This window comes from Bos grunniens, chromosome 8, assembly GCF_055505025.1.
Source record: "Bos grunniens cultivar Pamir isolate PY7600 chromosome 8, Bosgru_T2T1.0, whole genome shotgun sequence".
Classification (NCBI taxonomy): Eukaryota; Metazoa; Chordata; class Mammalia; order Artiodactyla; family Bovidae; genus Bos; species Bos grunniens.
In genome coordinates, this window is record NC_141172.1 from 86,931,606 (window position 1) to 86,944,467 (window position 12,862).

Here is a 12,862-nt window from a genome sequence, read left to right on the forward strand (position 1 = left end):
TCAAAAATAATTTGACTGTAAAAGTCAGAATTTATTTCTTGACTCTGAAGTTTTTCATTCATCTGTTTGCTGCCCTGTGCAATATCACACTGTCTTGATTATTGTAGCTTTGTAATAAGTTTGAAATCAAACAGTGTGTGTCCTCCAACTTCTTTTTTTCTTCAGTTACCATTGGTTCAGTATTCTGGGTCTCTTCAATTTTCCTGTGGATACTGGGATCAGCTTGTCAATTTATGTCGTCAGTTGGGATTTTCTAAAGGATTGCACTGAATTTGTAGATGATTCAAGGGACTATTGCTGTTTTAACAACATTGTCCTCTGATACATAAACGTGTGTATCTTTCCAAAAATGTAGGTCTTCAGTTCCTTTCAACAGTATTTTATAATTTTCAGAGGTGTACTTTTACTTCTCTGTTAAAGGTATTCCCAAGTATCTTATACTTGTTGATGATATTGTAAATGGAATTGGTTTCTTCATTTTAGATTGTTCAAGTATGTGGAAATAGTTTATTTTTAAATGGTGTTGTATTCTGAAAACGTTGATCTAATTTATTAGTTCTAACAGTTTTTAGTGGATTCCCTAGGATTTCCTATCTATTGATACAAAGTTACGGAGAAGGCAATGGCACCCCACTCCAGTACTCTTGCCTGGAAAATCCCATGGATGGAGGAGCCTAGTAGGCTGCAGTCCATGGGGTTGCTAGGAGTCGGACACAACTGAGCGACTTCCCTTTCACTTTTCACTTTCATGCATTGGAGAAGGAAATGGCAACCCACTCCAGTGTTCTTGCCTGGAGAATCCCAGGGACAGGGGAGCCTGGTGGGCTGCCGTCTCTGGGGTCACACAGAGTCGAACACGACTGAATCGACTTAGCAATACCAAGTTATGCCACCTGCAATAGAGATAGTTTTGCTTCATTCCTTCCCAGTCTAAATGCCTTTTATTTCATTTTCTTGCCTAATTATGGTTAAAACCTCTAGTAACATGTTGAGTAGAAACTATAAAAGTGAATACTCTTTTTCTGGATCTTAGTGAGAAGTCATTCAGTCTTTTACCATGAAGTATTGTGTTAGTTTGGTATTGTTCATTATATGCCCATTATCTGGTTGAGGAAGTTCACTTTTATTGCTGGCTTAAGGTAAAGAATCTGCTTGCAATGGGTGAGACCCAGATTCCACCCCTGAGTCAGGAAGATCCCCTGGAGAAGGAAATGGCAATCCACTCCAGTATTCTTGCCTAGAGAATTCCATGGACAGAGACTATAGTCCATGGGGTCACAGAGTCAGACACGATTCAGTGACTATACTTTTTCTTTCAACTGTTTTTATTTTAACATAATTGAGTGCTGAATGTTGTCAATTTTTTGTATCTACTGAGGTATTGTGGATTTTGTCTTTCATTGATATATTCTGTTATGTTATATATACATATATATTACACACATATGTACACATATATATGTTTACGTATATATGTGTATGTACTCAGATGCTCAGTCATGTTGGACTCTTTGCAACGCTATGGACTGTAGCCCACCAGGCTCCTTTGTCCGTAAGATTCTCTCAGCAGGAATACTGAAGTGGGGTGCCATTTCCTCCTTCAGGGGATCTTCCCTGGAATTCACCAGTGAAGCTATCTGGACCTGGGCATTTTCTTTGTAAATAATATTTTGATTATTATCCCATTACAGTTCTATTCAGATTTGGTATTTCTTCTTGAGTCGGCTTGAGTAGTTTGCATCTGTTTCATCGTAGTTATCTAACATGTCATCTTGGAGTTGGTCATACCCTTATAACCTTTATTTCTATAAGATCTGTAGTGTTTTTTCTTTCATTCGTGATTTCAATAATTTGAGTCTTTTTTTCTTCAATCTAATGCAAATATTATTATTGTTGATATTTTCAAAAAACCAAATTTTGGTTCCATTAATTATTTTCTATTAGTTTTCTATTCTTTATTAATTTCTACTCTAATCTTTCTTTTTTCTTTCTCTGGGTTCACTTTGTTCTTTTCTTAAAAAGTTGTAACAATGTAACTAACCATGTAACATGTAACCATGTAACTCGAAGTACAGTTAATTTACAATGCTATGTTAGTTTCAGGTGTACAGCAAAGAGATTCAGTTGTTTGTGTGCATATATATGTATATAAATGCTTCTTCAAGTTTCTCGATAGGTTGCTGCTGCTGCTGCTAAGTCACTTGAGTCGTGTCCGACTCTGTGCGACCCCATAGACGGCAGCCCACCAGGCTCCCCCGTCCCTGGGATTCTCCAGGCAAGAACACTGGAGTGGGTTGCCATTTCCTCCTCCAATGCATGAAACTGAAAAGTGAAAGTGAAGTTTCTCAGTCGTCTCCGACTCTTCACGACCCCATGGACTGCAGCCCACCAGGCTCCTCCATCCATGGGATTCTCCAGGCAAGAGTACTGGAGTGGGGTGCCATTGCCTTCTCGATAGGTTAGGGGTTCCAAAGCGCATACGAGAACAGCTGAGTATTTAATTGAGCATATTTGCTGGCCAGTGTACATAGTGAACTCAGAAAGAAATCATGAGATGAGATATCACTGTCCTGGGCTTTGACCTGATTTGTCTGCCAGTAGACATTCGCTGCACATACCCATTTTCTTCCATGGCTAATTATATCTAATTTTTACTGGTCTCTGAAAATGATTTTGAGGAGTGCCTTTTATTATTGTCCCTCAGTTACTCCAAAAAAAGTGAAAGTGAAAAGTGAAAGCAAATGTTGCCTAGAGAAAATGGGTTCCATATTTCACATTACCATATTACTTGTCTACTTCATTTTAAAAATGTTGGATATTGCTTGATTCTCTATTTTTTGGATGTTTTTGTATCCTTTCTTACCAAAAAAGGGGCAATATGAAAGATATTTAATAATCTATATGTCAGGAAAGAGGTGGTATTTGTATTGAAGGGAAACCCCATTCTACTCCATTTTATGACCATTAATAGTGGTTTATACTATTATCTTAGTAACACTTCTTATCATTCTTAAAAATAAAGCATCTATAATCATTTTAATTGTGATGAATGAAAGAACCGCTCCAAGCTTCTTAGTTAATTGTCAATCAGATCAGATCAGATCAGTCGATCAGTCATGTCCGACTCTTTGCAACGCCATGAATCACAGCACGCCAGGCCTCCCTGTCCATCACCAACTCCCGGAGTTCACCCAAACTCACGTCCATCGAGTCAGTGATGCCATCCAGCCATCTCATCCTCTGGCGTCCTCTTCTCCTCCTGCCCCAGTCCCTCCCAGCATCAGAGTCTTTTCCAATGAGTCAACTCTTCGCATGAGGTGGCCAAAGTACTGGAGTTCCAGCTTTAGCATCATTCCTTCCAAAGAAATCCCAGGGCTGATCTCCTTCAGAATGGACTGGTTGGATCTCCTTGCAGTCCAAGGGACTCTCAAGAGTCTTCTCCAACACCCCAGTTCAAAAGCATCAATTCTTCCGAGCTCAGCCTTCTTCACAGTCCAACTCTCACATCCATACATGACCACTGGAAAAACCATAGCCTTGACTAGACGAACCTTTGTTGGCAAAGTAATGTCTCTGCTTTTCAATATGCTATCTAGGTTGGTCATAACTTTCCTTCCAAGGAGTAAGCGTCTTTTAATTTCATGGCTGCACTCAACATCTGCAGTGATTTTGGAGCCCAGAAAAATAAAGTCTGACCCTGTTTCCACTGTTTCCCCATCTATTTCCCATGAAGTGGTGGGACTGGATGCCATGATCTTCGTTTTCTCAATGTTGAGCTTTAAGCCAACTTTTTCACTCTCCACTTTCACTTTCATCAAGAGGCTTTTTAGTTCCTCTTCACTTTCTGCCATAAGGGTGGTGTCATCTGCATATCTGAGGTTATTGATATTTCTCCCGGCAATCTTGATTCCAGTTTGTGTTTCTTCCAGTCCAGAGTTTCTCATGATGTACTCTGCATATAAGTTAAATAAACAGGGTTACAATATACAGCCTTGACAATCTCCTTTTCCTATTTGGAACCAGTCTGTTGTTCCATGTCCAGTTCTAACTGTTGCTTCCTGACCTGCATATAGGTTTCTCAAGAGGCAGATCAGGTGTTCTGGTATTCCCCTCTCTTTCAGAATTTTCCACAGTTTATTGTGATCCACACAGTAAAAGGCTTTGGCATAGTCAGTAAAGCAGAAATAGATGTTTTTCTGGAACTCTCTTGCTTTTTCCATGATCCAGTGGATGTTGGCAATTTGATCTCTGGTTCCTCTGCCTTTTCTAAAACCAGCTTGAACATCAGGAAGTTCACGGTTCACATATTGCTGAAGCCTGGCTTGGAGAATTTTGAGCATTACCTTACTAGAGTGTGCGATGAGTGCAATTGTGCAGTAGTTTGAGCATTCTTTGGCGTTGCCTTTCTTTGGGATTGGAATTGTCAATACTTGGTGCTTAATGAGAGTTCACACTCAGGCCCTCTGTGACTCCAGCAGCCTGTGGGACAGAGACACATCAGTTTGCATCCTGGTCTCACTTCACTTAGAAAAGACCCTGATGCTGGGAAAGATTGAGGGCAGGAAGAGAAGGGGGTGGTAGAGGATGAGATGGATAGATGACATCACTGACTCAATGGATATGAGTGTGAGCAAGCTCTGGGAGGTGAAGGACAAGGAAGCCTGGCATGCTGCAGTCCATGGTGTCACAAAGAGTTGGACACAACTGAGCAATTGAGCAACAGCTCATCTCACTGGCTGTGTGAAGTCAGGGACATTCAGTTCAGTTCAGTCACTCAGTTGTGTCCGACTCTCTGCAACCCCATGAATCACAGCACGCTAGGCTTCCCTATCCATCACCAACTCCCGGAGTTCACCCAAACTCATGTCCATCAAGTTGGTGATGCCATCCAGCCATCTCATCCTCTGTCATCCCCTTCTTCTCCTGCCCCCAATCCCTCCCAGTATCAGAGTCTTTTCCAATGAGTCAACTCTTCGTATGAGGTAGCCAAAGTATTGGAGTTTCAGCTTTAGCATCAGTCCTTCCAATGAACACCCAAGACTGATCTCCTTTAGAATGGACTGGTTGGATCTCCTTGCAGTCCAAGGGACTCTCAAGAGTCTTCTCCAACACCCCAGTTCAAAAACATCCATTCTTTGGCGCTCAGCTTTCTTCACAGTCCAACTCTTACATCCATACATGACCACTGGAAAAACCATAGCCTTTACTAGATGGACCTTTGTTGGCAAAGTAATGTCTCTGCTTTTGACTATGCTATCTAGATTGGTCATAACTTTCCTTGCAAGGAATGAGCATCTTTTAATTTCATGGCTGCAGTCACCATCTGCAGTGATTTTGGAGCCCCCCAAAATAAAGTCTGACACTGTTTCCACTGTTTCCCCATCTATTTGCCATGAAGTGATGGGACCAGATGCCATGATCCTATTCTTTTTGTGTTTTCAGGTTCTTCATTTTGCAGGGGATAATGACACCAGTTCTGCAGGGTGGTGAGGATTTCATGAGTTAATATAAACATTGTGTAAATATTAATTGCATTCTGCTCCCCTTTAACTCCCTCTCTGTACTTGTAAAAATTATGTATTATGACCGGTATATTGAATGTTCATAGCACTTTAGGTTGGAGAAGGCAGTGGCACCCCACTCCAATACTCTTGCCTGGAAAATCCCATGGATGGAGGAGCCTGGAAGGCTGCAGTCCATGGGGTCGCTGAGGGTCAGACACGACTGAGCGACTTCACTTTCACTTTTCACTTTCATGCATTGGAGAAGGAAATGGCAACCCACTCCAGTGTTCTTGCCTGGAGAATCCCAGGGACAGGGGAGCCTGGTGGGCTGCCGTCTATGGGGTCGCACAGAGTTGGACACAACTGAATCGACTTAGCAGCAGCAGCATTTTAGGTTAAACAGTAAAGATCTGCTGTGATTGTGTGTGTGTGTGTGTGTTGAGGACTGACTAGTTTCCAACTCCCCATTACCTTTCCTGGATTCTTTCTCCCTTGGACTGACTTTGCATCTTTTCCCTGGGTGCTGGGTGATTTGAGAGCAAAGCTGCTCAGAACCATGGTCCAATAAGGAGGAACAGACTGACTTCAGGTAGCCACTCAGTAGATCAACAGCCCTGTTGAAAACTGAGGGTTATCTACAATTGGATTTAGAATTAGAGAATTTTAAAATGAAATTTGAATTGTTATGTAGGAAAAGTGAAAGCAAATAATACCACTTAATTTTTTTTTTCTTTAAGCTATCAAGAAATGGTAAAGCAGTCTTTTCCTAGGTTTTCTTTTACTAATTCTCTCAAACATCTGGTTCCTTTGGTAGGTGCTTCCTAGTTAATCGTTGGAGCCTGCAAACAACATGCCGGAGCAAAGCAATGATTACCGGGTGGCCGTGTTCGGCGCAGGTGGTGTTGGCAAGAGCTCTCTTGTCTTGCGGTTTGTGAAAGGCACGTTTCGGGAGAGCTACATCCCCACTGTGGAAGACACGTACCGGCAGGTCATCAGCTGTGACAAGAGCATCTGCACCCTGCAGATCACGGACACCACGGGCAGTCACCAGTTCCCGGCCATGCAGCGGCTTTCCATCTCCAAAGGGCATGCTTTCATCCTGGTTTACTCCATCACCAGCCGGCAGTCTCTGGAGGAGCTCAAGCCCATCTATGAGCAAATCTGCGAGATCAAAGGGGACGTGGAGAGCATCCCCATCATGCTGGTGGGAAACAAGTGTGACGAGAGCCCGAACCGCGAAGTGGAGAGCAGTGAGGCCGAGGTGCTGGCTCGCAAGTGGAAGTGCGCCTTCATGGAGACCTCGGCCAAGCTCAACCTCAACGTGAAGGAGCTCTTCCAGGAGCTGCTCAACCTGGAGAAGCGCAGGACCGTGAGCCTCCAGATCGACGGGAAAAAGAGCAAGCAGCAGAAAAGGAAAGAGAAGCTCAAGGGCAAGTGCGTGGTCATGTGAACCACCCTCCCGTGGGAGCAACGGTTGTGTGTCCCCCCTCTTTGCCCCTCCCCCTCCCACGTGACACCCGCAGTCGTCAGGGTAGCATGTCAGACGCCCACATGTTAAATATTGCATTTTGACTGAGATGTGCCCAACTGTCCTCAGAGGGCATTTCACACCACCACCGATAAGCACCCCCTCTCCAGAATCAGGGAATCTGACAGATGCTTAAAATGAAAACCAACACGCTTGGCATCGCAGGAAACCCAAGGGACATCAGCCATTTTTGGAGGCATCCTTGGCCCTCAGGAGGCAGGAAGGCTCGTGCTGGCAGAAGGAGAATGTGCTTTGCTGATAGCAGGAGGTACCATCTGGATACATATGAGAGCATTTATACACATTAACCCAGAGCTGCAGGCACCAACCCCCAAGACCAGGCGTCCCCTCTGCTCCGAAGCCAGTGACATCCCTGGGGGATGGGAGGGGCAGGAGGAGGTGAGAAGACCAGGCCAAAGCTGTTCCCTTCTATGGTTCTTTAACTGAATTAAATGTAATACAGCTGACCTGTGAGCCTTGCCACTCTGAGGGGATGTCCTCACTAGCCTAGTTATTAGCAGGTATCATTTTAACCTTTTAGAGTATTTCTTTTCACATACAGTGGTGAATTCACTAAGAGTATGCCACTCTGTCAAAAATTCAATTTCCATTTGAAACGTTTGTGTGAGGATATTGTGACAATACTGAAACATCACAATAATATTTTTGTGTGTTATATTTTGAGAGTTTTAGAAACGTGAAGTTTCCTTCCTTTGACCCATGAGGGGTATAACTCTTACAGCCCTTAGATTTTAAATAAAAGCAATCAAAGTAGCTATTTTTTAGACATTTTTTGTCCTCCAACATGATCTTTTTTTTCAATAACTCGCTCTATCTCCAACTGAGTAACAGCCAATAAAGGCCCTCTGAAGACCAGAAGCACATCCATTTTCTAACAGACGTAGACACGTCTGTGCCATATTTTGCACCTTAATGAAATACTTTGAGACAGAAGTTGTTTGCTGTGTTTTTGATTATTATCTCTAACAAGTATATTCCTGGAAAATCAGTTCAAGTAATCAATTATGGTGCACGTTCCTTTAGAAATGTCTTCTAAGAGCTGGCCTATGCTGGGTTCACTCTGGAATAAATCTCATGTGCATCCTTAAACCACTGCTGGTTGCTGCATGCTGGCTGGAGACAGGTCGGGCAGGCCTCTGTCATGGGCAGAGCACAGACTACTCAGCTAATTCTTCTGCTGGCATCAAGGCTGCTTTGGAGCTGCTTCCTGAAAGTTCCCACTGACAGAGCCTATAAGTTTTCCTCTTGGTTCCAGTCTGCATCCCACTCTGGCTTCCTCTGGAATGTTCCCTTGCAGAACACCTTCCTGTTGCCTGCCTGGCAGGCAGAGTACAGGGATGCTTCCAGGCTGCTGGGCAGCAGTGCTAGCTGGTACTGAGTGGTCAAGTTCAGGACCTTTATGGACACCACTCTCTCCTGTACTTTCTGTGTTTTCCCTGCCCCTCCTGATGTGGCCACTTCTGGGCAGCTCTATGCTCTCAACAGATCCTAAATTCCCCCTTTTGGTTTGATTTTCTTGCCTTCCCCTCATCCCTTCTGCTCTGCTAATAACTCATCTCTGTGATGTATTTTGTGTGTGGGAGGCACTTTGCAAGCCATTGGCTTGATAGTCTGCCCACCACTCTGGCCTCCTAGAATAGAACTTGGGCAGGGAGGGTAGAGATGGCTGGCCTGGCCACCAGTGGGGATCAGGGAAACCCAGAACTCCTGGTCCAGAACCAAGTCCCTCTCCAAGTCCTAACAGCCACACCCTCTGCTGGGCTCCTTCTGTTCCAAGTGAGTGTTGCACAGCCTTCACAGTGAGATCTCATTGCTGAATTTTCTAGAACATTTGCTTTTCAACTTATCCCTATATATATATTTTTTGTTCTATTTCCATTCTCAGAGAGATGCCATCCATTTGTAATTTAGATTTGGGTTAAGTGGAAGAAGAAATGGGACTTCATGGCCAAAATGAACTGTAGAGATCTTAGGTGGGTTAAGCTAATGGTCAAATGTGATGTCTGCCATGAGCTGTCCACAAGGCTCCCAGTTTGCAGGCTCCCCATGACTGCCACATTACTCCTGATCCAAGTTAGAAATTCATTTAGCCCTCTCAAGGCAATGTCTACATTTTTCAGTGTTTACAATTTTATCAATGTGAGAAGCTTATAATTATTGAAAATCTGATGTCATTCAGGACACATTTTGTTCCTTTGTATTTTGCCTGTGAGTTTACTGGAAGGCTATTGATGCCTCAATCATGGGTCTTTGTTCTGAGATCATTTTTTATGAACTGCACTGAGGGTATAGATGATTATCTCAAAATAATCTTTTCAAAGCTCTCCAACTGACACTCAGGGCTCGAGGAGTTAGTTCCACTGAATCAGATGTTTTTAGCATTTATGTGGCCCCATCCTCGAATAAGTAGTTGTGATTCTTGAGGACACATCCTACCTTGTGTATGGACACAACAGATTTTGACCTCACCTCAGTAAGTTACAAAACTCAAAGTATTGCTTAAAAGATGGCTCTCTGGGAATAAGCTTGGGGCTCCATGGGTCCCATTCTGTCCCTGCCAATCCCTCTTCCATCTGGTGACAAGCCATGGGCGTGCCCTAGGCATGCATGCAATACAGCAAGACCAACTCAAGAGCAATATTGAATTGTTCATTCGATCTAAAATTATATATATATATATATAAATATATATATATAATTTCTCTTCCTGCATTTTTGAAGTATAAATTAGTACATTGTATATATCTGTAAGCTAGTATATTTGTTTCACCATTTGTAATATTTAAGAAATACTCTTTATAGAACAAAAGTATTAAATATTCAAAAAATGCTCTGTGATACTTAATTTTTTTTTCAAAATTTGTAATGTGTTGCTCCTACATAAGATCTCTGGAAGTATCTATAACTAATGGGACACATGTAAACCCTCGAAGATCCATCCTGAAATTCAGTGTCCCACAAAGATAGTGTGAGGACAGAGCATTTACAAAGCATGACTTTTATACGTGTGGGATGGCAATGTGTATATTTATATTTAAGGTGTATTTACTGTTACAATTCCATTATCTATTTTATCTACAGTTATAAAAATCACTCTTGCATATGAGTTTCTAGTTGCCAGTGATGTTCTGAAAACAATAGGCGTATTAAAATAAAGCTTTGGTTCTGACACACAGCTGGAAGGTGGTGATATTTCTTACTCTTCATGACATTGCGCGTCTGTGATGATCTTGACCTAGTTCTTCAACAGTTGCTTTCTTGCACCTGATGACCACATGGGAGACTGTCAGGCCCTGCAGGTCTGGGCTTGGCAGCAGCAGCTGCCCCGCGGTGTGCTGAGGAATTTTCCCCACTAGTTCCTGTCACTGGGCTGATGTGATGCTCTGAGCTGAGTGAGGTGAGAGGAAAGAAGTTGAGGCAGGGCCCTCCTTGGCTTTGAATAGGCCTAGTGAAGTGAAGAAAAGCTCCTCTTTAATTTTGTTTCCCCCAAACTCTTGCCTCCTCTCAAAGGCCAGGCTATTAAGTGGAGTTGATATAAAAAGCCCAGTGCTGTTCCTGGGCACAATTTCTGTCTGACATCCTTGGTCCTTACTTCTTCTTCGCAATACTGACTATGAAATAAACCTTACTTTTGATTTTGAAAGACAATAGCTGTCAACACAACAGAACCATCATTTAGCCAATGAATAGCTAGATGACTGGGGGCAGGCTCTTAACCACTCTGTGCTTCTGCAAACTGGGAATCATTAACATCCACAGCCTGAGTGGCCCTGAGAATTATATTAACGATAAGCACAAAGCACTTGGAGCTGTCTTGTCACACACCGAGCTTTCAAGCGAAATGAAATCCCTGGACGATGTATGACTGTTTGGAAGGTCTGTAAGCATTGTGAAAATTAATCCATACAGATACAACAATCAACCAGAACCTTTCAGTTTCTTTAAGCGTCTATAACAGCATTCTCCAGTCTGACTCTCAGAGTACTGCCGTCTGCTTCCCTCTCAAAGTCATTAATGCTACATTATTCAGGGATTTTTCCATTTACAGAAATAATTACAACTGGCAGGCCCCATTACGCCCCATTAAAGGGCATCCCATTGAGTGCTTATCAAGCTTTCATGTGCAAATAAAGCACTTGAGACGTGCTTCTGCAGAGTCTGAGTCAGCAGGCTGGGGTGGGGGCCTAAGAATCTGCATTTCTAACAGGCTCTCAGGTGATATGGATGCTTCTGGCCACTGAGTAGCAAGGCTGTAACCTACTTATACTCCAATGTTGCTGCACACTGGAACTGTGTGGAGGAGTCTTGAAACTTACTGTTGGAGAAGAAAAATTTTCTTCTACACTTCTAGGTTCTTCTGGCTGGCCTAATAATTAAATGGACATGAGAATAACAGAAAAACAAAATTTAATTATGGGATTGCCTAGTGGTTCAGACGGTAAAGAGTCTACCTGCAATGCAGGAGACCCGGGGTTTGATCAAAAAGATAAAAAAGTAAGTGGTCCAATTCCTGGAAATCCTCACCTCTTCTTCCAAATTGCTAGATTATTCCTCCCATTTGTTAGCATATATCATTATCCAGCCCATAAAATGGAGAAGGCAATGGCACCCCACTCCAGTACTCTTGCCTGGAAAATCCCATGGACGGAGGAGCCTGGTGGCTGCTGTCTATGGGGTCGCACAGAGTCGGACATGACTGAAGTGACTTAGCAGCCCATAAAAACTAACCACCCCCATACCCCAGGGCCACTCTCACTTGAGATGGCCCACATCCACATCTGTCTGTGGAATGTGTTTATATGTCTAAATTCGCTTCCACTTTACTATAGCTTGCTCTGGAGTTCTTTCTTCATTTGGCAGCCCACACCAGAAACTCACTCAACTCTTACAAGAGCTGCGACATGACTATTCTCATGTGCTCCTTTTTCCTGCAACAGAATCTAATACCCACAAAAGAGTATTACTGAAACATAATTTTTCTCTCTAAACATCACCCTCATTTTTCCAAACATAGACACATTAGTTTATTTGAAAAATTTAGCTTCATTACACTTGGCTTGGTTATTTACATGAGTGCAGCAAGAATAGTGATTGACCATATAGAATCTTTTAAAATCTGCTTTGCTGGATTTTTTTCATAAGGAATCTCAGATTGAACTTCTAAATGCTTCTCAAGGCTAGGAGGCTAGCCAAGGACTTGTTTGTCTTCAGATTTCCCCTGTAAGATCTAAAGATTTGGATTAATTCCTTTGATTTTGAAATTCCCATCATATTCTGAGGTCCCTATACTTGCCAGAAAGTGACTTTTTTTTACCTGATTAGTTTGTCAGGAAAGGTGTAAGCAACCTATATAAAGCTCTATGCCAATGTCACAGGAGTGGGAGTCTTATACCAAGATCACAGGACTTTTATCTCTGGAATTAACCAAGCCCCATAGCAACTGCTGCCATAAGCCTCCTGATCTAAACAGGCCAGCTCCCTGACCTCATATTAAGTACAATACCCACCCTGTTACCCATCCTATAGCTTTCTAATCAATTACCTAATGCCACCCTTCCCATAGGAATTTTCTCTGTCTTGAGGCTATAAAATTTGGCCTCCAGCCTCAGAAAGGCTGGAGAAAGGCAATGGCAACCCACTCCAGTACTCTTGCCTGGAAAATCCCAGGGACAGAGGAGCCTGGTAGGCTGCAGTCTATGGGGTCGCACAGAGTTGGACACGACTGAAGCAACTTAGCAGCAGCAGCAGCTGTGAAAGGCATCAGCTCTCCCTGGTCTGCCAGGAAGTCAACCTGCTGCATTTTTGGCAC

The 12,862-nt window shown here is 43.0% G+C and overlaps 1 protein-coding gene across 3 annotated transcripts in view; it reads left to right on the forward strand.

The window, feature by feature from the left end:
* The window catches only part of DIRAS2 (DIRAS family GTPase 2), a 33,934-nt gene extending 26,128 nt beyond the window's left edge, over positions 1–7,806 (forward strand). For 2 of the 3 annotated variants that reach the window (XM_086414470.1, XM_086414472.1), the window contains exon 2: positions 6,319–7,806. In XM_086414470.1, coding sequence (XP_086270596.1) covers positions 6,355–6,954 — 600 coding nt within the window. In that variant the 5' untranslated portion in view covers positions 6,319–6,354 and the 3' untranslated portion in view covers positions 6,955–7,806. Of the gene's footprint in view, positions 1–5,442; positions 5,519–6,318 lie in introns of all 3 variants that reach the window. The other variant, XM_086414471.1, reaches the window with a different exon arrangement.
* Positions 7,807–12,862: the final 5,056 nt, after the last annotated feature.